Source organism: Mustelus asterias, chromosome 20 (assembly GCF_964213995.1).
Source record: "Mustelus asterias chromosome 20, sMusAst1.hap1.1, whole genome shotgun sequence".
NCBI classification, from domain to species: domain Eukaryota; kingdom Metazoa; phylum Chordata; class Chondrichthyes; order Carcharhiniformes; family Triakidae; genus Mustelus; species Mustelus asterias.
The window spans coordinates 58996175-59023548 of record NC_135820.1 but is presented as its reverse complement, the minus strand read 5'-3'; the positions used below and the strand labels follow the sequence as shown (position 1 = coordinate 59023548).

Below are 27374 nucleotides of genomic sequence, written 5' to 3'. Positions count from 1 at the left end.
TAGGTTCCATCATTCAAAGAGAATTCAGTACAGGCAATCGGTCTGAATCTCCGAAGAATAAATTTTTAAAAAGCCACTCAAATAGATTTTTTTTCAGGGGGATGAATGGAGCAATGCCAGAGCACGAGATGGGAGTTGGGGGATGGGTGCTGGCCTGCTAATTGTGTGTTTTAATTGTGGTCGTATACATTAACTGGGGATTCATTTGTGCTCTTATAAATAGGCTGAAGCTGTGAGATTAGGAGGTGCACGTTTGTATTGTGCATCTCTGAAATGAAAGGCGATACAAAAGTGGGTAAATATTAGGCACTAGTCCTATCCTTCGCTACCTGACATCAGTGAATAAATACACTGATAAATTAAACAGTTTACAACCTTACATTTCCCCCTCCAAAAAATTGAAAGTCATATTTAGAAACTGGAACATAGGATATAAATAGCTTTTCCTCAAAGATTATCAAACTATTAAATATATTTGGTTACTTAACAGAAGTCCATATTGTACTCGCAGCAGAGGCTATAGATTATTCGATACTTAACACAGCGAATGCATTTAAGCAAGTTAACTGCTGAATCCTGACATCTGCACCCTAAGGACATATATTTTAGCTACTGAAAAATGAAACCTCTGCATAGTTTGAAAAACTTGTCAGTCATGTAGCATACCAAAGAAATTTAATATTTTGATGGTGTAGCACTGGAAGAGATTCCAATCAAAAACAATAATCATGTCCTAGAGTTGAAAATTCCATACACTCTCAGACATTCATCTTTATGCAAAGATGAATTAAATGGCCCATGCATCCCATATTTTTAGCAGAAGGATGGTGTAAATGTGCCATTTTCTACATACATAATATTTTTCCAATCCACTTGTGTTGAGTCTGAACTGAGTCGATCAGAACTTGCCTCTAATACTTTACCTGTTACTATTAACGTAGCAAAATGATAAATTGTGATAAATTGTTCAACTATGCAATGTGGAAGACTCATTTTAACTCCGATTGTGAAGGTGGCCTGCAAGGACTGGGTTAGACGGAAAGTGCCCATTCTATCATTTGGCTGATTGAGTTGGGGTACGAATGATGTAATGAGATTGCAACATGTAAATATTAATGATGTCTCTGCCTACTCATGGTGGGATGCCAAAAACATTTTTAAAATAGCAACAGGTTGACTAAGTGTCTGAACATCATTTTAATCAACCACCTGCCCCAGCTGTGCCAGATAGGCAGGGTCAAAATTGGGCCATTTGTGTTTGAACATCTTAGAAAGATTATCTCATTTCCAACTCCAATTTGGATCTAGTCTGATTAAATTCAGTTTTTCACATCAAGATAATCCTGCATCGACTTGTTCTGTGAGCCTGACTCAACTATTACTGTCAACCTACCACTAATTGCCTGGCACCAATACACCACCCAGAAACTAAGTGAGTTCTTTAGTTTATTTGTTACAGTGTGGTGCCTCTTTTTATTTATATATTGGATGTGAGCATTGTTGAATTATCGAATTCAAATTTCACCGTCTGCCTAGGTGGGATTCGAACCCCAGTCCCCAGGGCATTACCTGGGTCTCTGAATTACTAATCCAGCAACAATACTGCTACGCCATCAACTCCCCTGTATCATGACAGCTTCTTTTTGATGCAAGCTTTCAAGTTTTAATACATTCAAAAGTATTTTTAAGAATTAACTTTCTTTGAAATGCCATTGTCAAATATCATAAAGGGACAGATGTTCTACTTTCTAGCCAAATTCTTCAAAGTCAGAATAGACTTTTATTCCTTTCACGAGTGACTGAGATCAAACCACACCTTCATCAGCAGATACAAGGTTAAAGACAAAAGAAAAAAACCGTGCACTAGGGATATCATTTTTTAAAAAAACAATTTATACCACTTGCTTCACCACATTGTGTTTTTTTCAAAAGCTTACTAATTCAAAAAAGCGTTGACATTTTGTGACATGGAGCCATCTTAAGTTGTTTGAAAGCCCCGATTTAGTCAGTCAGTTGGTGCCCGTACTTAACATGAAACAAATTAGCAAATTTTGAATGATAAGTTGATTTGCGTAGTTCTAGCTGCATGGGCTATGCAGGTAGCAACCTGTCCATTTCACACTTTCCATTTTTAATGTCAACCAGCAATTATTATGTCCTCAAGACGTTACAAACACTTTGAATGGATTATCTTTTAAAATGGAGCCTCTCATGTAATGTTTGCAAATTATAACCAGTTGGTGCAAACAAGATCCCAACAACAACAAATAAGTGAAGCACCTAATGACTTGTTTTTGCTAAGTGTTGACCAAGGACGATATGTCTACCAGGACATCAGGAGAACTACCTGCTCCTCTTAGAATACTGCCAATGGGATCTTTTACACCATCTAGTTTGACATATATCTCAAAAAAATTGATGCATCGATAATCTGGGATAGAAAAGGTATGTTAAAAGATACAAATGTCTGAGCTCAAAGACTAATACTGTTCAATAGCAACCTCGTGGGAATCCAAAGAGCACTGGTAAAGGTTTAAAATTATTTTATTACAATTTCTTTACCATGATGCAATTAGTTTTATTTTTTTGCCTCATTTTTCTTTCCATGTGCTAGCTTGCTTCAGTGATAGCACTTGAAGTTAGAAGGTTATGGATTCAAGCGCTGCATCAATACCTGAGAAAATAACATAGAATCATAGAGTCCTAAAGCACAGAAACAGGCCCTTCAGCCCACCATGTCTATGCCAACCATCAAATACCAATCTATACTAATCCCATTTCCCAGCACTTGGACCACATATAGGGTGAGACTTCAATATAGTGCTGTATTGTTGGAGATATTATACAAGAAATTTGTCATTGCACTTGGCTTTTAGGAATAAAGGCAAATAGACAGTGGGCTCCTTATGCAAATCAGTATCCTAATGCTAGTTGTAGAATACCAAAATTAGTCTTCAAATAGGTTGACCATACACCATACATGCTCTGTCCAGTTCTGAATCTTAAGTGGGACTCCACAAGGCTCCTGAAAACGACCAGAAAATGTTTTAATAGTTCATCTGGCTCCACAAAACTACTGCGGACCACTATCAGTCTGGGCTCACCTCCAAGCCCTGCCCACCCCCTCAGCAAGTCCAATGCTGAAACCAGATGAAAAGCCTAAAGTCTTGACCAACAAGCTGCATCATGCCACCTGACCAGCCAACACAATTCAGCATTACATACAATGAGGCCTCATGCTGAATTTAGCTTTGGCCTCTCACTAACATCTTCGGGGACACCACCTTCATCATCAGATGAATTGCTGTTTGAGGAAACTGTGTGAAACTGATTGCTGAATTTCCTACACAGCATTTCGGTTATAATTCATTGGACCAAAATGCTCCTGAGAATGTGAAAAAGAGATGTAGGTGCTTTCTTTCTCAAGGATTTTTTAAAAAATTAGATCTCACCGCTAAACCTACTTGGTAGGAACCTTTAGAGAATTAGGACACAGAGAAGAGTCATCAAATGTAATTATGAAAATGGAGGGGAACAGAAATGTGTTGGCAGTCAATGAATTGAGCACATTAGAAATGGAAAGGTGGGCATTTTTTAGTTCTCATGCGCAGGATTTGCCCTTTTAGCAACATTATCAAGAGATAAAATTAAAGGTCTTGGCACCTTGTCATGCAGTGCAATTAGTTTCAATCCTGTAATGTTGCATTTCCACTATATTTCTATCTTTAATAATGTCTATAATTCTTCCAGCTGTGTGTGTGACATGGTTCATTTTCTAACCCAGTACCCAATTCAGTATTCCATTTTATAATTGGTTTATATGTAATTATTCCACACTCTTCACCTTGCTCAACGTCTCCCTCCTCATTCCCTCTTGACCTCTTTTTTCCCTTACACATTCAAAAATAAAGGTAAGCACAAAGCGGAAGTATGGAACAGTATGCACATCCAAAGAAAATACAGACAGAACATACTTTGGTGTTTTAGTAAAGAAAGATATCTAAAATAAATTGCAAGGGGAGACACTACACCACAAGTACAGGTGATGAAGACAGAGAGCCTTCTGTTTAATATGCAACTGTCCTGTCACTGCAGCTGTCTGACTCAATTATTGTATTACATTAAACACGTCCTTACATGCAAGGCCACTGCTTTCAGTGAAATACATCGTCACACATTTTGGCGACTGAAACTTGTGCACATTCCGCAACTTTCAAGGCTAACCATGGCAGGTCAGAACCTGCTGTGTATGCTAAATACAATAACTATCAACTCAAATCACCATCCACTGGCATCTATGGGACTGGATGTACTTCAGTTCCGACTCCACAGCAGCAATTCAATTCAGGTTTTTACTGAAAGGAGTATAGTTTACTGAGAACAAAATTAAAAATAACATTTACCAAGCCTGTGCTCCTAGTGCATACCTTGCTAGATGAGAGTGCAAAGTTGGAGCATCAGAACTGCTGTTGTAAACTATCTCTAACACATTCTTCTATCCAGTTAATCTCTGTGCTGAGAGTGCAGTCTTGCTAAATTTGCTTTAAAATTATCTGCTTGATTTTGCTTCCCCTAAAAACATTTGCAACTTGCAGATAGCACAGGAAGTATTTTATTCTTCACAATCATGGCTAGATTTGCTTTCACCAGCTCTCCAACAACAGCAAGTTAAAACTTTAACCTTTTTGTTGAACATTTTCAGTGACAACTCATTGATAGATAAAAGATTGCCATTACCTGTAGCTTGCTGATGTTACCAATAGTTTCTGAGTTGCAGTCATTTGATTTCATTGTCAGCCTCTCTTGTTCAGAATCTGTACTTAAACCACAAAGATTAAAATTAGCTAGCACAGTTTATGTATAGGATAATTAATATAACATAAATAAATTGATATGTCTACAGTTGGAATTTATTGCTGAGTAAAAACCAAGACAGCTTTTAACACCAGCAGAAGCAGCAAGCTACCAATTTTCAAACATTTTGGCCACATTAGGGATGACTGCCAGAGCTCTGAGAAGGGGCAAAACTTGCTCAATGGAGGACAGGACTGCAGAGCTTCCAACCTGTGTTTTTCTCATCGACAGTGGAAGTGATACCAATTAAGAGATGGTCTTATCCATGATGCTGAATTTAATCCATTCATATAACACCAAATAAATAAGAACTTCCGAAACCTCCACAATCTAAATGGGCAAGAAGAGCAGGTGAACACCATCGCCTCCAAGTTCCCTTCCCTCAGACAAATATTAACATTTACTCATGAACACTGGACCAAATTCCTGGAACTCCCTACACCTCATGGTTCAATTACAGTATCTTCACCACATGGACTGCAAAGGTTCAGAAAGACTCACCGGCAGGTTGACGGTAACTAAGGACAGGCAATAAACATCACCCATGCGAGCAATGCTCATATTCCCAAAAAGAATATTCTAAAAATGCAAGGATGATTCCATACCATTTAGGGAAATCTACAGTCTACCTTATCTCAACATCCAGCTCTCTCTCAAATTACATAAAGGTTGTTACTTCAACGGAGATATCCAGAATTTTTAATCATTATTCATGTAAAGAAATTCTTGCCATCAATCAGAACGAAAGGCAGAACTTACATCAATACAGTGTCTTTCACTTCCTCAGGATGTCAAAAAGCGATTCATAATTGATCATGTACTTTTCTGAAGAGTAACCACTGTTGTAATGGAGGCAAACGCAGCAGCCAATTTATGCAAAGCAAATTCCCACATACAGCAATGGGGTAAATATAAATATATTTATTTCAGTAATAAGAGACCAGGAGAATTCCATTGCACTCATTCAGATAGTGTTGTGGAATCCTTTACATCCAGCTTGAACAAATAGATGGGGCCTTGGTTTAAAATCCTATTTAGAACATGTCACCTCCAACATGCAGCACTTTCTCAGCTATTTTTATTCTTTCACGGAATGTGGTCATCGCTGGCTAGGACAGGATTTTTTGCCAATTCCTACATTGAAGTGTCAGTTTGGATTATGTATTTACGTCTCTAGAATGGGGTTTGAATTCATGACATTCGAATCTGTCGGGCTGGATTTTCAGTCTGGGATGGGGAACCTGGTGCATGGATCATTTCCGAGTCCAGACTCTGATCACTTCAGCCAGACTGACACAACGATATTCTGATATACAAAGGCCCTAATTGGGCCAGAGATGAATCTGATAGATTATTAGTGGTGCCGGTCCTGCCTGGGGGAGGAAACTGACCTCTGGTAGGGGGCACAGTTCTCAAAAGGCAGACTGTAGCCATGATTGGGATTGCTGTTGCCTTGTGCAATGGGGCAGGCAGGAGAGCAGAGGGTCAGTAACCTCAGTCCAAACAAGTGACCAAACACTCACTCATCAGATACTCAATCTGCTCTGTTCAAATGACAGCAACTTTGTGCTGCTGCTTGAACACTTCAGTTTGACTTTCATTTTTGTTTCAAGACTTTAAATCAACAAAAACAACAATAAATAGTGGTTCCCTCCTGTCCTCCTGACAGCTGTGCATCAAAGTGCCCCAGGCCATTTACTCTTCTGAATTTGATCTTTGAGAATTTCATTCTGTCCCTCTCCAAAGGTGAGCAGGTTACCAGCTTTCCCCCATCCTTCCTGTCCACCCTTTGAAAATTGCAGCACGTCACCGAGGTGTTGGAAGACAACCCAACATCCAAGAGCACTATTTTCAAAGCATTATCCCCCAAAGCAATTGGAAATCCAGCTTGTCATATCGTTAAATACTCCCTGATTGGCAATATAATGGTCAATTTTACTTCAGACTCTCTGGAACATCCTCTATGGATATAACAACCAGTACAAAAAGGAGGAGGGATGGGGAGTCTCAGGTGTTTGTCCAACATACTAGCACAATACATATCATCTTCTGCCCTCAACATTGCACCATCCCAGAATTTTGAAGCAACGAAAACCATTAGTTTTGTTATTCAATGAAGACAAAAAAGAACAATCTCCCACGAATGAAGGGGTATGTGCAATATTATCATTTGGTTAATCAAAGCCAGTAGAAAGACATAGTTATTGTAATTTAACTTTGGGATATTTCAGCAAACCCTCCATTAAGACTATGGAATACTTCCAGTTTTGTATAAAAGCTAAATACTGCGGATGCTGGAATCTGAAACAAAAACAGAAAATGCTGGAAAATCTCAGCAGTTCTAACAGCTCTGACGAAGGGTCATCTAGACTCAAAATGTTGGCTCTATTCACTCTCCACAGATGCTGTTAGAACTGCTGGGATTTTCCAGCTTTTTCTGTTTTTGTTTATCCCCAATTTTCTGTTTTATATTTTGGTCAGAAAGGTAAGTGTCAATATAAATTAAATTGTACCATTTCAAATGGAGGGAGAGAAACAGACAGACCCGGGAGTTCACACAACATAAATCTTTCAAGGTGGCAGGACAAAGTGGCATCTTACTGCCAATCGATAAATCCACCAATGTCACATGGTCAAAGAACAACAAACAAAGAAAATTACAGCACAGGAACAGGCCCTTCAAGCCTGCACAGACCATGCTGCCCGACTGAACTAAAACCCCCTACCCTTCCGGGGACCATATACAAATACAGAATGGCAACAGCACAGGAGGAGGCCATTTGGCTGGGCAAGTCCTTGTCAGCTTTCTGCAAAAGCAATTTAGTTAATCACACTGCCCTGCCTTTCTCCGTGGCTTGGTAAATCATTTTCTATCCGGTGTCAGCCAAATTGTTTTTCCTGAAAGTCACGACTGAACTTGCCTCCACCATCCTCTCAGGCAGTTCATTCCACTTGCTGTGTGAAATCTTTTTCCTCGTTGAAAGGTTATGGGGAGAAGACAGGAAAATGGGGATCAGGAGCATATCAGCCATGATCGAATGGCGGAATGGACTCAATGGCCTAATTCTGTTCCTATATCTTATGAACGTATGTATTGCCTTTGATTTTTTTTGCCAATCACCTTAAATTGGTCTCTTCTGGTTTTCCAGCCTTCTACCAATGGGAATAGTTTCTCTCATCTATTCTGTCTGGACACTACTTCAATCTGATGGTCCCACAATGAAGTAGGTAACTCTGCTGCTTGGCAGGCCTGGGGGGTGCAGTGCAGGCTGGATCAGAAGCCAGTTCTACCGGTCCCGGAACAACAGCGAAGGCTGCTGGCTGCAGAGACATGCTGGCTGGAAGGCCTGCCTACGTGAGAGGTTTTTTAAAAATGTTAAGATCAAAGACATCCATCCCTCACAACCCCCTCCGCACTCCCCATGCCCCATCCATGCCAACTCATGCCCACACCCCCACCCCCCACCCCACCCACAGTGCCGGATTTAGGCTTATACAGCTTCCGGCCTCACAAAATGAGGGGCCTCTGAATAAGAAAAAAAATTGACTTGATATCTAATTTTATCATAATCAGTTGTTAAATAAAGAAGGGGTAAATACGGATGGGGGTGCGCTGCAAGGTGGGACCATGGCAGGATGCCAGGTCGCGGGACAGGCAAGCCACGCAAAATGCTGTAAACAATCGGCAGGACCAAAAGATTCAGACAGCGCGCAAAGGCAAGCCGCCTCCGCCACTGGAAAACACGCCCCGGGTGGGCCGGATATTCCCACCTTCTATGTTAAACGTGTCCCACGTTGAAGTTTTAACTTGTATCATTGATAGAATCCTACAGTGCAGAAGGAGGCCATTTGGCCCATCGAGTCTGCAACAACCACAATCCCACCCAGGCTCTATTCCCATAACCCCATGCATTTACCCTAGCTCGTCTCCCTGACACTAAGGGGCAATTTTGCATGACCAATCCACCTAACCCGCACATCTTTGGACTGTGGAAGGAAACCGGAGCATCCGGAGGAAGCCCACGCAGACATGGGGAGAACGTGCAAACTCCACACAGACGGTGACCCAAGCCGGGAATCGAACCCAGGTCCCTGGCGCTGTGAGGCAGCAGTGCTAACCACTGTGCCGCCAATCGTATGTGTATAATCCCCGGCAGCCTGCTGGCTCCTGCTGCAAGGCAGCAACAGTTGTTCCTCTGTCCGAGTCGCACAAGGATCTCATCTCTCTTCGACACATGGTAAATATCGACATTATTGAACACACGTATGTGCGAATCCAGCACTTCATATGTGTTTAGAGCTTTAAAAGGAATAAATCTTTGTAAAAGAGTGCCACAGGTGTGTAAAAACCCTATGTGAGGAATTCTGCTCAGTTCTACAGGACTGGGCCCAAAGAATCTAAAGCTTGCTGCAAGGAAAGCTATCTACACTAAGCATCATGTGCATCACAAGCAATAAACACGGTAGCTTATCATTTGATGACATCATCGATAACTTTAGTCTTCAAAAATCACAGAAGAAAACATTTTAAATTTTTAACTTCAGATGACGTGCAAACAGGAACAGCAAAGGTTTTATTACGGTTTCCATTTCATATGCTACTAATTTGTGTAACAGCTTCTGTCAATGTTGATAAAGCATTTTCATCTTTAATAATTAAGAAATTGTGAACATACTTAAATTTCAAAGTGTCATATAATTCAAACATGCATTTTGTAAAAAGTGTTTTAGTTTGATTATATTTTTTCTTTGTGCCTTCGCCTTTGTATACAGACAAATATAAAGGTTTCATATCTATACATTCAGTGTCCTTTCTGTGAGAATAATAAAGAATTATTTATATTGTATGGGGCCTCTTAAGTCTGACAAAGCTTAGGGCGTTAGCATGTCATAATTCAACACTGCCCACCCACCTCCCATGGCCCCTCGTACCCTCCATACCAACCTATGCCTTTGTACCCACCCACATAGTACCTCATACCCCCATGCCAATGCCCTCCACTCATCCCCATGGCCCTTTATAGCCCCTATGCCAATTTAGTGCCAACTCATGCCCCTCACCCACACCCCTTGCTCATGCCCTCTTAACTCACCTAATATCCACCATGGCAGACCCCCAGGAGCGACACTGAAATAACAAGGTATTTCAAAAAACACTCAATGTTAAAAGAACATTCAATACATTGAAATTCCCTTCACCAATCTCTCAAGAAAACAAATACCTCTATTCTATAGCCACTTGAAGCTGTCAAAGTACTCACTTAACAGGCACCCCATTGTGATAATGATAGGTTGTAAAATAGTCATGCAGAACAAATACTAGCTTATGTCAACAGATAGAGTGAAATATTTTTTAAGCCCACACACTTGTTATTTATTTAAAGTGCAGCAAAGTTATATCCTTTGACAGTTCCAATGGAATTCTGACAGCTCCAATGAGTTTTGACAGGTCTTTAACAGCTCCAATGAGTTTATGCACTTTTTGCATACATTCATCTCCACTTTTAACAATCCCAAAAGACACCTGACCTCTCCCAAAGGTGTCCCAGGACTATATCTAAAGGAAAGCATTACCTCTCCAAAAGGGTACTCTGACTATCTAAATGAATCCACAAGATTTAGACAAGCTCTTACCAGGTCTATTCTGCACACTTTGGTATGATTTTTGGTGGGGTAGATGTCAGAAACCCAGTGGGCAGCTGCCTTCAGGAACCTGCAATTTAGAACTCACCCCATTCCTCCATGGAAAAATTCCAGAGGCCAGGTTCGGAGAACAGAACTTCCAGACTCAGATCTCCGCACAGATAGAAAGCGTCAGCATGAAAATTCAGGCCATCACCTTGTGTCAATGGCAAAATTCATTGCGTAGCCTTACTCTGTTACAGCAGACGCAAAGCAGATGTTGGACACCTACTCGCTAACCTGAACTATTTACAATCTACTGCCCATATGAACAATTGATTCTTGCACAAGATAGTACATAATACACAAATTGCAAGAAGATTCCAAAAGGCCGCAACAGAAATTGGCTCTGCTGGGCCCAGTGACAGTCTGGATTGCCCACCAACCACCAGCAACAGTGCCATAACATGACCTGCGACATGTGCCTCGCCATGCATTGCTTCTTTTTCCTCAAATTAAACCTCTTGGACGATTTTCCTTAAGAAGCCCATGAAGGGCCTTCCAGTGGCTGACCTAACCCAGACATAGGGCCCCACCCATTTTCCTGTGTTATCAACTTCCAGATATATCGCTATGCCTCAAATCTAGTTCGATGAAGGAAATTACCCGGTGCTGAATGGGTTGGGGTGACATGTAAAGAGTTCAAAAGTTCCTTCAATCATCTGAATTTGACCTTCCATGCAAAGTTTCTCTCTTTTCAATACGATAAGATACCAAGGACCCATTTGTACATTAACATACTGTACATCATCTGTCAGTCTCTGGGGTATATTTTCACTGTGACCAAATCACAGAGCAGGCTGTTCAACCACTCATTCCAGCACCAAAGTTGCCCCCATTCTTTTAAGAATCAGTTTCATTTAAATCTGGTAGCTGAGCTACAGAATATCAAACAGATGTCTGTGTGGAAGCCATCAGATTGAGTCCTCCAAAAATGGGTGGCCAAAAGGTAAATTGTAAGGTGGGGAAGGACAAGGGCTCGTGATCACGAAGATTGTGTCTCAAGGCACAGTGACATGGATTCATGTTTTGTAGGTCCTGAAGAATACTCATAGGCCAGCAAAACAATTTAACCACTTAAATTTTCGCAGGACTCTTCAGCAGTGGATCTGTGCAGGTTCTAATGTTAATTAGGGTTCTTCTAACATCATTCGAGTCCAATTTTCATATTAAAAAAGGTCCAGTCACCTGAAACAGCTGCTTTGGACAGTCAGCCATAGACCGCTTCCAAAATGCAGCTGGGCACATCACCAGTGCTCATGGTGTGGCAAGGTTGCTGCTCCTTTAATGTACTGCAAAAGCAATCAAAATCAGCTCCTCCGCATCTCCTTCTTATTTTAAAAGCAGCACTGATTTTTTTAATTCATTCGTGGGACATGGGCATCGCTGGATGGGCCAGCATTTATTGCCCATCCCTAGTTGCCCTTAAAATTGAGTGGCCATTTCAGAGGGCAGTTGAGAGTCAACCATACTATAGTTATGATGTGGACTGGAGTGGGCACAGTAAGAAGACTCTCAAGACCAGCTCACCTGATGAAGGAGCAGCGCTCCGAAAGCTTGTGATTCCAAATAAACCTGTTGGATTCTAACCTGGTGTTGTGAGACCTCTTACTATGACTATAGTTGGTCTTGCTGCTTGGCTGTGGCCAGAGTTACATAACATAAGAACAAGAAGCCAGAGTAGGCAATTCAGTCCTTCAAACCTGCTTCACCATTCAGTACGATCATGGCTGATCTCGTCTTAGCCTCATCTCCACCTTCCTGCCAGCTCCCCATAACCCTTCATCCCTCTACTAATTAAAAACCTATCTAGCTCCTCAAATTTGTTTAGTGTTCTGGTGTCCACTGCACTTTGAGGTAGAGAATTCCACAGATTAGTAATTCCTCCTCATTTCTGTTTTAAATCTGCCTCCTCTTATGACGTCTCGTTCTAGAATGTCCAACAAGGGGATACATCTGCTCTATATCTATCCTGTCAATCCCTTTTAGGATCTTATATACTTTCCTTTCATTCTTCTAAACTCCAGCAAGTATAGGCCTCAACAGCTCAACCTCTCCAAGTCCTTCATCCTGGAATCAATCTAGTGAGCCTTCTCTGAACTGTCTCTAATGCATTTGCATCCTTCCTCAAGTAAGGGGACCAAAACTGTACAGTACTCTGAATGTGATCTCACCAATGGCCTACACAGTTTGCACAGCAAACTACTCAGCCTCCAGGAGAACAGTGACCACGACACCACACAACCCTGCCACAGAACCTCTGCAAGACGTGCCGGATCATCGACACAGATGCCATCATCTCACGTGAGAACACCATCCACCAGGTGCACGGTACATACTCTTGCAACTCGGCCAACGTTGTCTACCTGATACGCTACAGGAAAGGATGTCCCGAGGCATGGTACATTGGGGAAACCATGCAGCCGCTGCGACAACGGATGAATGAACACCGCTCGACAATCACCAGGCAAGGCTGTTCTCTTCCTGTTGGGGAGCACTTCAGCGGTCACGGGCATTCGGCCTCTGATATTCGGGTAAGCGTTCTCCAAGGCGGCCTTCGCGACACACGACGGCGCAGAGTCGCTGAGCAGAAACTGATAGCCAAGTTCCGCACACATGAGGACGGCCTCAACTGGGATATTGGGTTCATGTCACACTATCTGTAATCCCCACAGGTTGCCTGGACCTGCAGAGTCTCACTGGCTGTCCTGTCTGGAGACAATACACATCTCTTTAACCTGTCTTAATGCTCTCTCCACTCACATTGTTTGTATCTTAAAGACTTGATTAGCTGTAAGTATTCACATTCCAACCATTATTCTGTAAATTGAGTTTGTGTCTTTATATGCTCAGTTTGTGAACAGAATTCCCACTCACCTGAAGAAGGGGCTTAAGGATCCGAAAGCTTGTGGCTTTTGCTACCAAATAAACCTGTTGGACTTTAACCTGGTGTTGTTAAACATCTTACTGTGTACACAGTTGCAACAGCACCTCCCTACTTCAATATTCTATTCCATCAGCAATGAAGCCAAAATTTTATTTGCCTTCCTTATTACTTGCTGCACCGCATACTAGCTCTCTTCGATTCGTGGACAAGGACACCCAAATTCCTCTGCACCAAAGCATTTTGAAGTTTCTCTTCATTTAGATAAGGGATGATCTCACACTTAGACATGGATACCCATTTGTAAATTTCTTATTTCCTCATTGCAACTGCTTTCCCACCTATTTTAGTGTTGTCTTAGCTCCATACCCTGCACATTTACCATGGCTAATCCACCTAACTTACACATCTTTTGGACACTAAGGGGCAACTTAGCATGGGCAATTCCCCTAACTTGCAAATCTTTGGATTGTGAAAGGAAACCAGAGCAGACACTGGCAGAACTTGCAAACTCCACATAGGCAGTAACCCAAGGCTGGAATCGGAACTAGGTCCCTGGCACTGAGGCAGCAGTGCTAACCACTCTGCCACAATGCTGCCTGGTGGCACAATGGTTAACTGGTTAATGATTAGCTTAGGGGTTTAAAAAAAAGGGCGGCATGGACAAGTTGGGCTGAAAGGCCTGATTCCATGCTGTAAACCTCTATGACTCTATATTGCTGTGAGTCTGGAGTCACATGTAGGCCACACCGGGTAAGGGCAGCAGATTTCCCTCCCTAAAGGACATTAGTGAACCAGGTGGGTGTTTCCAACAATCGACAACAGTTTCATGGTCGTCAGTAGATTCTTAATTCCCGATTTATTTTTATTGAATTCAAATTCCACCATCTGCTGTGGTTGGGATTCGAACCTGGGTCCCCAGATCATTAGCTGAGTTTCTGGATTAATAGTCTAGCAATAATACCACTAGGCCATCACCTTCCCTGATATCTAGGAAGGAGACAATATCATGATCAGGGATCTCTTTAGATAATATGATTTAATTTGCCTTTTTTTCATTGTCGTTTTATTTCTCCACTTTCTTCCTTAGGAAGGTTTGACCTTTGTAGCCCACAGAGATGTGCACCATTGAACCTCAGAATGTAAATGCATTATCCCATCAATCACCATAAATCTTAACCTGTGGATGTTCAGATTCAAGATTTATCTCCCACTGAAACAACAGTGCCAAACCTTTTTCAAACGTCAAGGCTTGCACAGTTCAAACAGGCCAATTAATTGTGTAACACAAGCTTAAACAGATAGGAATGAACATAAGAACATAAGAAATAGGAGCAGGAGTAGGCCATCTAGCCCCTCAAGCCTGCTCCACCATTCAATAAGATCATGGCTGATCTGATAGTGGGTTCAGTTCAGTTCCACTTACCCGCCCGCTCCCCATAACCCTTAATGGTTAAAAATCTATCTATCTGTGACTTAAACACATTTAACGAGGTAGCCTCTACTGCTTCATTGGGCAGAGAATTCCAAAGATTCACTACCCTCTGGGAGAAGAATTTCCTCCTCAACTCTGTTCTAAATTGACTCCCCCGTATTTTGAGGCTATGCCCCCTAGTTCTTGTTTCCATTGTAAGTGGAAATAACCTCGCTGCTTCTACCCTGTCTAGCCCCTTCATTATCTTATATGTCTCTATAAGATCTCCCCTCAACCTTCTAAACTCCAATGAGTACAGGCCCAGTCTACTCAATCTCTCCTCATAAGCTAACCCCCTCATCTCCAGAATCAACCTGGTGAACCTTCTCTGTACCCCCTCCAAAGCTAATATATCCTTTCTTAAATAAGGGGACCAAAATTGTACACAGTACTCTAGGTGCGGCCTCACCAGTACCCTGTACAGTTGCAGCATGACCTCCCTGCTTTTATACTCCATCCCTCTCGCGATAAAGGCCAACATTCCATTTGCCTTCTTGATTACCTGCTGCACCTGCAAACTGAGTTTTTGTGATTCATGCACAAGGACCCCCAGGTCCCTCTGCACAGTAGCATGTTGTAATTTTTCACTGTTTAAATAATAGTCCATTTTACTATTATTCCTTCCAAAGTGGATAACCAAAGTGGAATTGTCTTGAGTGCTGATACCTAGGGCTCAGGGATCACACTTACCCGTAGGTCACAATTCAGACACCCATGGATTATGCCATTTTATTCCCTTATCTTTCTTTTCTGCATGTTCTTCTGGTTTTGTTCATTTTTTGTTTCAGGTTTTGCTGGTGGCATCTTTTCATACAGTGCAGAAGGAAGCCATTCGGCCAATCAAGTCTGCGCCGACCACAATCCCACCTAGGCCCTATCCCCGTAACCCCACATATTTAGCCTGCTAATTCCCCTGACACTAAGGGTCAATGTAGCATGGCCAAATCAACCTAACCTGCACATCTTTGGACTGTGGGAGGAAACCGAAGCACCTGGAGGAAACCCACGCAGACATGGGGAGAATGTGCAAACGCCACACAGACAGTGACCCAAGACCGGAATTGAATCCAGGTCCCTGGCACTGTGAGGCAACAGTGCTAACCACTGTGCTGCCCCAAAAACTCTATTTTGGTACATTTGGTCCTGATGCTTCCTTCTAGCTTTGTCGACCAAATATAAGAATCAAGATTGTTCCAGAAAACAACAAGACCAGTCTAGTAATTTTAATCAATCACTGTCTTCTAGCTTAAGGTTGAAATTTATCTACTATAATTTGCAGCATAAGTCATCACAGCATAGAAGACAGCCCCCTTTTATCAGCCTCAGAAATCATGCTTTGGCACATACTTGGCAACCCCCATTTTCAGCCTCAACATGCTATGCTCACATTAGGAGTTAGTCTCAAATTTTTACCTCCCAAGCGGCTGTTTTACTCACCAGTGCCTCATAACTGGGAGCAAGGGATCAAGCAGGCGGTACAGGTTATGTTGTGAAGATGCATGGTAGTTTATGACATGCCCATACTGTGAGTTGGATGCTGATAACATTTCAAAAAGAGGAAACCTCCCCAAACCAGTAGTTCACTTTTATACCCGGCCTGTTAGTCGACCCCTGCTTTTGGAGGGATTCTTCAAGGCTTCAAAGATCGAATTATACACTGACATCTATGATGTTTGTTATTTCTGATGTGGAGTTGCCGGCGTTGGACTGGGGTAAACACAGTAAGAGTTTTAACAACGCCAGGTTAAAGTCCAACAGGTTTATTTGGTAGCAAATGCCATTAGCTTTCGGAGCGCTGCTCCTTCGCCAGGTGGAGTGGATATCTGCAGATATCCACTCCACCTGGCGAAGGAGCAGCGCTCCGAAAGCTAATGGCATTTGCTACCAAATAAACCTGTTGGACTTTAACCTGGCGTTGTTAAAACTCTTAGTTTGTTATTTCAGCAGAGGAATAACCTCATTACTTTTATATGGATTAAAACAGCTGAAAGATGGGACAAAACTTTCAAGTCTCAGTCTCCCTGGTGGGGAAGCAGGACCTGTAGTGAGTCAGGAACCCAATTGCTTCTCGAGCAGGTTTTCCCCTGGCTCTTTAACTGAGCTAAAGCATTAGCATCCTGTTTCCCTGCTTTTCCCAAGCAATCAGGAAGGGCAGGCGGGGTGACAAATTCTGCTTAAAAGGGACCCCGGCACGGGTCAGAAAGGCACAGCGGAGGCTGCAGCAACCACAGGAAAAGGAGGAGACTTTGGAAGGCTTGCGGAAAATGCAGGCAGAAAATTGCAGCAGACGTTTGGTATTCTACCTCCTTTGAATGGGATATCTGCGGTTACCTACATGTCGCTAAAGAGACGACAAGCTGCTACTAGTGTTGCTCCTCTTGTTCCTCATTAGAGGTACAAGGTTTGAGCTACAGAAATTGCTCCCATGTTGTGGTGAAGGTTAACAGCAGGAAATATAGCTGAAGATGAGTAAAGTACAAGACAGGTGAACTGACTTCAAAGAATTAGGCAATCGCCTGGCAATCAATGAAAGCACATTCTCAGATGAATTGCTGTGAGCACTAACCTCTCACATGGCCGTGGCTAGTGGTCTTCAGTTGTTGTGAGCTTCTATTGTGGAAGCAAGACTTACCTTCTAGTTGAGAGCTGAGGTCGAGAAGCTCGAATCCCAACAGAGCTCAGAGATGCCACACATGCGCAAACCGGGACTGAGGACAGGCCCAGCACACCTGTACAGAAAGGTGTTCATCTCCTGGTCCATGTGACTAGCAGCTGAGCGTCATTGAAGAGAAAAGTACCAGGCAGGGAACAGGGAGAAATCCCAAAATGGTAAGATCCCAAAAGAAGAAAATTCCCAGACATGGGACAAGAATAGATCCCAGTTAAGTTAAAAAAACAGGAAAAGAACTGCAGTTAGCAAACTTTAAGTGACAGAGCTCAGGAGAAGCCCTGGCAATCGAAGAGGGCAGCAAAAGGTTGGTGACTCTGTGCTGTGGACTGCTGGGGCTAAGGTTCTGCTCGGTGTGGCTGAAGAGCTGAAGCTGGGCTTGTGAGTTGGTGTTTGAGTGCAGATTTAGTAGTCCAGGGAAAGGAATCTCAGGAGATGAGACTGAAACTCTGCAAGGTGGGCTGTCCGAGTTAGCGCAACATGTCCAGAGAATTTGAAGACTTCGAAAGTGAAGATTATAGAATCCTACAGTGCAGAAGGAGGCCATTCGGCCCATCGGGTCTGCACTGACCACAATCCCACCCAGACCCTATCCCCATAACCCCATGTATTTACCCTGCTAGTCCCCCCTGACACTAAGGGGTAACTTAGCATGGCCAATCCACCTAACCCGCACATCTTTGGACTATGGGAGGAAACCGGAGCAGCCGGAGGAAACCCACGCAGACACAGGGAGAACGTGCAGACTCCACACAGACAGTAACCCAAGCCGGGAGTCGAGCCCGAGTCCCTGGCGCTGTGAGGCAGCGGTGCTAACCACTGTGCCACCATGCTGAAGATGGGAACCCATTGTGAGGGAGCCAAAGCTTCACTGAAATTGGTTGACTTAGTGTTAAAAAATCTGCAGACTCTGGGTGGAATCCTCCCTGCCTGCTGATTCGATGGGGGGCATGGGAGGAGAATGTGGCAGGAGGCCCAGGAATTGGTTTAACCCCACTGTTTATTTACAGTGGAATCTTCCACTGGTGCCCACAATAGGGGGCCGGCAAACATGCCAGAGGCCAGCATGAACTTCATTTGCATCCCGTTTCGGGCATGCCCACGAAGACCTGACTCAGATTCTCCACTGGCAGGGAAACATACCAGTATGTAACACATTCAGAACAATGTGGCTTGCCAATGTCAAGACTCACCTGAACGGTGCTGGGGCTGCCTCTGGACTCAGCAAAATACTTGCTTTACGGAGCATCTTAATGAGAAAAATTAGGTAGAGGGATGGAGGGTTCAGGGGTTACGGAGCTTAAGGCTCTGGCAGCTGAAGGCATGCTCATCAATAGTGTAATTAATTAAATGGGGGATGCATAAGAAACCAGAACTGGAGGAGTACAGAGATTTGAGGTTGTGGGACAGGAGGAAGTCACAGAGAGAGATACAGAGGGGCAAAACCATGGAAGGATTTGAAAATAAAGATAGGAATTAAAAATCTAATTTTGAGGCAATACTGGTCAGAGTAATGGTTGAACAGGACTTGGTTAGTACATGGGCGACGGAATAATATCATAAAGGCAACACTTAAAGGCAACATAATTTAAGATTTTTATTTATGGAAACTAGCCTGCAATCTTTTTTGTCGGATATGGATTAGCTTTGCACTTTAAGGCATTTTGAGCTGAAATGGAGGGCATATGACCTGTTAGGAGACTTTTGTTAACTTTGCTATGAAACCATCATGTAGATCCAGTGTAAGTGTGACCCAGATTTATCCCCTCTCTCGTTAATTCTCACTTCCTGTCAAGAAAAGCAGCCGGTCTCTGCTTGCCAGGTATCCACATCAATACAGCTGATTTTTTTTTTTTGCAAGTGTGAACCTGTACCAGAGTACGTCCAGCTAAAAATGCGCAGGTTCCCTGCATTCGAGCATTTACAAAACCGCAACTTTCTAATGTTGACACAGGAGAACTACAGGGAGTTTTCAGTTAAATTGTGGATCTTCTGGCAGATGACCTATTTAGGAACACAGTGCGCAACCTGCGTTAAGTACACTGCCCCAAAATCAATGTAAAGGGCTATACATAAAAGGGTTGTTTATGTATATAGCAGGAGGGAAGAACTGTGGCTGTCTGCAGGAAACATGTCTTAATGTACAAAACATGAGCAAATTCTTTCATGGGGGTGGGCGGGGGGGTGCAAAGGGTTGAATAGGCAAATCATGTGGCTGTGTGTTAAATCTAGGGAGATTTAAAAGTAATGAAAAAGGGAAGTTAAAACAAAATATTGTATATATTTGTGTAAAAGTCAAAATTCTGAGACTAATTTTTCAGACAAAAAGTTAAGTGGTTTTTGATGTGATTGTAGAGATTGTACTTTGCTTCTGAAACTTTTGGATTTTGATCCTTCAAAAAAAAAGACTTTTACAAGTCTTTTCCTATTTCTTACATCTTATGCTTACAAGACTTCAATCTGAATTGTATTTGTAAATTGCTTTCTGTAGCTGAGAGGAAATACCTGCACAGGTCATAGTGTGGAGAAGTGTCATTTAGAGCACAAGTTACTCTACAATCCAGAGGGGCAGATTCACACCTTCATCCAGATGTTTGCAAAGTAAATTTAAGTGGCATGATGTTCATCATTCAATGTCATCACTAACAAGAATGCCAATAATAGAAACCTGACAATGCTGCAATGTGGGCGAGTTAAGCAGAGCACAACTACATGCTCCTGTCCACCTGCAGTATGCTGGTGATGCACAGGCTGCTCTTGGGGCAACTGCAATCTGTCACTCCAGCTGTTTTGGCAGCAGGTTAGATCCACTGGTTCAGAGGTTTATTAGAGCAATTCCAGTAAAATGTTTAACAAAATGAATAACCAGTAAAATTGGGTTACTCAAAACACCTAACAGAATTTACGCATGTGCTGCGGACAGAACAAAGAAACAAAGAACAGTACAGCACAGGAACAAGCCCTTCAGCCCTCCAAACCTGTGCCGACATATGATGCCTTTCTAAACTAAAGACCTTTTGCCTCTATGCAGTCAGTATCCCTCTATTCCCTGCCCATTCATGTATCCGTCAAGATGCCTCCTAAATATTGCTATTGTATCTGCTTCTACCACCTCCTCTGGCAGCGCACTCCAGGCACTTACCACCCTCTGTGTAAAACACGTGCCTCTCAAATTGCCTTTAAACTTTCCCCTTTTTACCTTAAACCTACGTCACCTAGTAATTGACATTTCTACCCCAGGAAGAAATATATTTCTAATTAGGATCTAAAAATTTAAACTATTTGTAAAATTACCCCCCTTTCACATTCCAACAAACTTTGGGGAAAAATAAAGTCAGAATGAAATCTTATCTATAGTGCAATGGTCTATCCATTCCAACAGCTACCAACATGGGACAAAATAGTAACACAGACAAATGCAGGTTAGTGAAGGAACATCAGGATTTTTAAAGGGAAAACTGTGTTCAGCTAATTTGCTGAGGTTTTTGGAAGAGGTAACAGAGAGGGTTGATGAGGGAAATGCTGTTGATGTGGTATACATGGATTTCCAAAAGACATTTGATATAGTGCCACACAACAGCTTGTGAGCAAAGCTACAGTTCATCTCATAACAGAGACATTAATAACATGGGTATGAATTTGGCTGAGTGACATTATGATGTGGAGATGCCGGCGTTGGACTGGGGTGAACACAGTAAGAAGTTTAACAACACCAGGTTAAAGTCCAACAGGTTTATTTGGTAGCAAAAGCCACACAAGCTTTCGGAGCTCTAGGCCCCTTCTTCAGGTGAGTGGCAATTCTGTTCACAAACAGAGCATATAAAGACACCTACGTCACCTAGTAATTGACATTTCTACCCCAGGAAGAAATATATTTCTAATTAGGATCTAAAATTTTAACTATTTGTAAAATTACCCCCCTTTCGCATTCCAACAAACTTTGGGGAAAAATAAAGCCAGAATGAAATCTTATCTATAGTGCAATGGTCTATCCATTCCAACAGCTACTATTGAGTCTGTGTCTTTATATGCTCTGTTTGTTGTTAAAACTCTTACTGTGTTTACAGGGAGAAGGCAGGGTAATGGTTCTAAGTGAATTGCTCATTGGGAGAGCCGGTGCAGTCTCGATGAGCCAATTGGCCTCCTTCTGTTATGTTTTGATTCTGATGTTCCATAAAATTCCAAATGTCACTATTTTATGCCTCCAGGCTCTATGTTACACTTAAGAATTTAAATAGTGTAATTTATTTTAACAAGCTCAATTTGTGGAGCTTAGTATTGCATTTCTAAACAGTTTTTGTTCATTTGTTTTTCCTTTAATACTTTTTTCTACCTAAGAAAGGATATATTTGCCATAGAGGAAGTACAGCAGAGGTTACTAGGCTGATACTGGGACTGTCCTATGAGGAGAGATTGGTTCATCTGGGCCTCTATTCATTAGGTAGAAAGGTGAGAGGAGATCTGATGGAAACACATAAAATTCTAATAGGGCTGGACAGACTAGATGTAGCGAGAATGTTTTCCCCGATTGGGAAATCTTGAACGAGGGGACAGGGTCTCAGAATATGGTGTAGACCATTTAGGACTGAGATGAGGGAAAGATTCTTCACTTAAAGGGAGTGAACCTGTAGAATTCTCTACCACAGAAGGCTGTGGAGGCCAAGTCACTGAATGTATTCAGGAAAGAGATAGATGACTTTATAGGTTTAAGTGGCATCAAGGGGTATGGAGAGAAAGCAGGAATATGGCATTGAGATCAAGTATCAGCAATGGTCATAATGAATGGTGAGGCTGCAGTTTGAAGCAGTGGGGACCTCAAAACCAAGATGCCATCAAAGACAAGAAAGATTTGCTGGGCAGGCTAAGGTCTGGGGGTTTCCAACGGCATTTCCTTAGCCAAGGAATCAGCCATGAAGGGGAACCCCTGATCCCTAACCAGAAACTAGCTCGGATATAAATCAAGGTTCACCCAGCAGTCACCCCAACTGGCAGTGGGCCCTGCTAATGCGAGAAATACTTGAGGTGGTGGATGGGATGCCAATCAAGTGGGCTGCTTTGTCCTGGGTGATGTCAAACCTCTTGATTGTTATTGCAGCAGCAGTCATCTAGGCAAGATTAGATATTCCATTACACTGCTGACTTTAGATGATGGATAGGCTTGGGGGGAGTCAGACGATGAATTGCTCACGGCAAAATACCCAGCCTCTGACATGCCCTTGTATTTATTTGACTGGTCCAGTTACGTTTCTGGTCTCTGGCAGCTCCCAGGATACTGATGGTGTGGGCTCCGGCAATGCTAATCCCATTGAATGTCAAGACAATAGAGTTAGACTTTCTTCTTTTATATCATGAAGAAAAAAAGAATACATTCACCACCTTAAAGTTCTGCATCAGCAGGAAATATTAGAATTTCTATCATAATCTTAAATCATTTATAAGTTCAGCACAGATTTGGATGGCAGTGGTCAGCACTGCTGCCTCACAGCACCAGGGACCCGGGTTCAATTCCTGGCTTGGGTCACTGTCTGTGTGGAGTTTGCACATTCCCCCCGTGTCTGCGTGGGTTTCCTCCCACAGTCCAAAGATGTGCAAGTTAGGTGGATTGGCCATGTTAAATTGCCCCTCAGTGTCAGGGGAACAAGCTAGTGTAAATGCATGGGGGGGTTATGGGAATAGGGCCTGGGTGGGATTGTGGCCGATGCAGACTCGATGGGCTGAATGGTCTCCTTCTGCCCTGTAGGATTCTATGATATGAATTGCACATGGTACATTGCTCAACTTGACTAACTGAAAATAGAATGGAGGCAACATTTACAATCCATTAATCATTATACATCATTCTACCTGAGGGGATCAGAGTTCACCTTTGCACAACCCAGGGGCTAAATTGGATAGCTTCCAAATACAAAGATTGGATTGCAGTTAACCTGCCAGCCCAATTTTGCAGGCAACACCCCAACTTTATGCTGCCTACCTCAATGAACTATTGCAGACAGTGCTAATGGCACTGTTCATTGATTGCACAGCAGGGAACCCAATATTGTAAAACCATTTAAAGGGGCGGTGCATTGTGGCTAAAGCAGGTAAACACAGAAGTGAATCAGTCTGGGAAGCAAAGAAGAATATGAGTGTGAGTAGGCTCCAAAGTATTCAGCTGCTACATTGGAAGCCTTGGTAGAGAAGCAAAAGTAGGAGAAATGTCTTGTAACCGTAGAGGACCCTACAGACACACGCTCAAAAGGCAATGGGAGATCAATACCAGGAGTCATGCCCAAGGACTTGGATGCAGTGCCATAAAAAGTTCAATGGCCTAACTCACGTGGTCAAGTTCAACAAATGCATCTTCTGATACCATATCCTACCAACTGCATCATTAGCCTCATACACACTGCTGAAATCATTACATCCCCATCACTCACCCAACCTCCATTAATCAGGACTCATACCTGTCATTCATTTGGTTCACCGCCAACTCCCAAGTTTAACACTGCTGCAAGCCTCATACCCACATCTTGCAGCTTGTACACACTGCCAGCTATTCAACCATGGCAGCTACATCAGCCAAACAGATTGCAACACACCCACTAACACGCTTCCCTCTCACTGGCAGGACACTGTGATACATAAGCAGACGCAGGAGAAAGGTGGAGGAGTCAAGTGATTGAACCTATGATTCCTGTAGAGACCGTTAATGCTTAAAGAGAAATTCAAACACCTCATGATTAACTGAAAGAAATTATGTTATTCACTTCCACTAACCACCCCCCCCTCCCCCTCATCCCCAACAGTTCACTTATTTTATAAAAATCTTGAAGGTTCAGTCACTTTTCTTGGGCCCAGCCCTCTGGAATTCATTTTGATTTTTCAGTGTTCCAGCTACTGCATGTTCTGAGATATGAAATTTCATGGCGATAATTTCAGTAGCGTTTGGCTAAGCGAATCTTTCAATTTTCTTCAAAACTTCATGACTACAGACTTCTCAACATAAACTTCAGTGCATTCTCCAAACTAGCTGTTTGTTTTCACTGCACATTACTGTAGATTTCTTCCCCTAGCTCCAAGCTAGGCACATCTTCCAGTCTCTATTTCCACAAAACTCACGAACAGGCGGCACGGTGGAACAGTGGTTAGCCTCACTGTGCCAGGGACCTGGGTTCGATTCCTGGCTTGGGTCACTATCTGTGTGGAGTCTGCACGTTCTCTCCGAGTCAGTGTGGGTTTCCTCCGGGTGCTCCGGTTTCTTCCCACAGTCCTAAAGACGTTCTGGTTAGGTGCATTGGCCATTGACAATGAATGTCAGGTTGCCAATTTGAATAAGTTTAAATATAATTATCAGGCCTCTACCCACCCCCCCCCCCCCCCCCACCCCCCTCTCCCCCAGGTTAGATTGTTCATTCATACTTTCACAATGGCATGAAGGTTTTTATTTTTAATTTCTTGTATAGGAGCAACTTTCCCTCCCCCTCAATTCCCGCCCCCCCCCCCCCCCACCCCCGACCCCAATCTTGAAAAACTAAAGTGGGTGGTGGAGCGCCACCAGCGTGATGTTGTGGGACCCGCCCCTACGTTTTATTTCAGCAATGAGCTGAATGATACGGTGGGGGGAGCCTTTGAGGATGGCAGCTTCCTCACCACTGTTCCCACACGCTGTGGTACTCTGTCTATTTTTGAGAAAATTCCACCCAAAGACACTGTTTCCATCACCTTTGCAGTAAGAGAGTTCCAAAGACTCGCGACCCTCCAAAAGAAAGAATTTCACCTCATCTCTGTTTTAAATGGGTGACTCATTTTTAAAACAGTGATTCCTAGTTTTAGATTCTCCAACAAGAGGAAACAACCTCTCCGCATCTGCCCTGTAACAATGCCTCAAGATCTTACACTTTTCAATCAAATCACCTGTTACTCTTCTAAACTCTATTCAGATACAAGTCTAGCCTGTCCAACCTTTCCTCGTAAGACAACCAGCCCATTTCAGGTATTAGTCTGGCAAACCTTCTCTGAGCCGCTTCCAACACATTGACATCTTTCCTTAAATAAAGGTACACTGTCCTGGTCCCACCATGCCGACACTATAGTTAAGAAAGCCCACCAATGCCTCTACTTTCTCAGAAAACGAAGAAAATTTGGCTTGTCAGCTACGACTCTCACCAACTTTTATAGATGCACCATAGAAAGCATTCTTTCTGGTTGTATCACAGCTTAGTATGGCTCCTGCTCTGCAGGGAACTACAAAAGGTCGCGAATGTAGCCCAATCCATCACGCAAACCAGCCTCCCATCCATTGACTCTGTATACACTTCCCGCTGCCTCGGCAAAGCAGCCAGCATAATTGAGGACCCCACACACCCCGGACATTCTCTCTTCCATCTTCTTCCTTTGGGAAAAAGATACAGAAGTCTGAGGTCACGAACCAACCGACTCAAGAACAGCTTCTTCCCTGCTGCTGTCAGATTTTTGAATGGACTTACCTTGTATTAGGTTGATCTTTCTCTACACCCTAGCTATGGTAGTAACACTATATTCTGCACTGTCTAGTTTCCTTCTTTATGAACAGTATGCTTTGTCTGCATAGCGTGCAAGAAACAATACTTTTCACTGTATGCTAATACATGTGACAATAATAAATCAAATCAAATCAGTACTCCAGATGTGGTGTCACTAATGCTCTGTTTAACTGAAGCATAACCTCCCTGATTTTTAATTCAATTCCCTCATAATAAACGATAACATTCTATCAGCATTTGCTAATTACTTGTTGTACCTGCATACTAGCCTTTTGTGATTCATGCACTGGGACACCCAGATCCCTCTACACCTCAGAACTCTGCAATCTCTCGCCATTTAGATAAGATGCCTTTTTATTCTTCCAGCCAAAATGGACAATTTCCCACATTATACTCCATCTGCCAGATCTTTGCCCACTCACTTAACCTATCTATATCCTTCTGTAGCCTCCTTATGTCCTCTTCACAACTTCCTTTCCTACCTATCTTTCCGTCATCAGCATTGGAAATAATTCAACACTATTTTTCTTATTATTAAGCTTTCATATTCTTGAAGGTTGCCCATGTTATTCTTTTAAAGTTTAGTCATTTTTCTGCTCCTACCCTGCCTCCCACACCCATCACACTCTTCCCCCACCTTTTCCCTGACTTCACACCTGTTTAAAAGCAGGGTAATCTGACAATTCTGATGAAAGGTCAAACTGGAGCATTAACTCTGTTTTTCTCTTTATAAATGCTGCATTTTCAGTTTTTATTTCAGATTTTCACCATCTGCAGTACTATTGCTTTTAATTGCAGGTAAATGTGAAACTAATTTTTAACTTCTCATAACAGCTAAGGTCATCCATTTCATTTTGTGAAATAAGCCTGCAATCTAAATATTGGAAATATTTAATGTGTTCAGAAAATGCGGTCTATATTGGGAAAACTAGCCACAAAACACATGCAGTTAAATTAGGATAACAGTACTTTTTTTATATCCCCATGCCATGCGAGTTCATCCTTCCCATTTCATACTCATCCTATTTCATTCATCTCTCTCAGATCATCCCCCTCCCATCCCTTCTTCCTATGTCATCCCAATCTCCCATTCCATCCCTCCTATGCCACTGCATTCCTATCCCCCATTCCATCCCACCCAGGCCCTCTTCCATGTAGCTCCCCCTGCCATCCCCTCCTCCCCATCTTATTTGGGGAAAAAAAAAATCGAATGGGTACTGATAAATATAAGCACAAGGCAGATGACGATCACAGAACAATTTCATTATGCATTTTGCAAGAACCTGACTACAAGTTCCAAGCTAATGC

The 27374-nt window shown here is 42.6% G+C and overlaps 1 protein-coding gene across 1 annotated transcript in view; it reads right to left on the bottom strand.

Moving 5' to 3' along the window:
• Positions 1-27374, bottom strand: part of dnmt3bb.1 (DNA (cytosine-5-)-methyltransferase 3 beta, duplicate b.1) — a 233427-nt gene that overhangs the window by 198393 nt on the left and 7660 nt on the right. Inside the window, exon 2 of the mRNA XM_078236641.1 lies at positions 4738-4819. Coding sequence (XP_078092767.1) covers positions 4738-4791 — 54 coding nt within the window. The 5' untranslated portion in view covers positions 4792-4819. The remainder of the gene's footprint in view (positions 1-4737; positions 4820-27374) is intronic.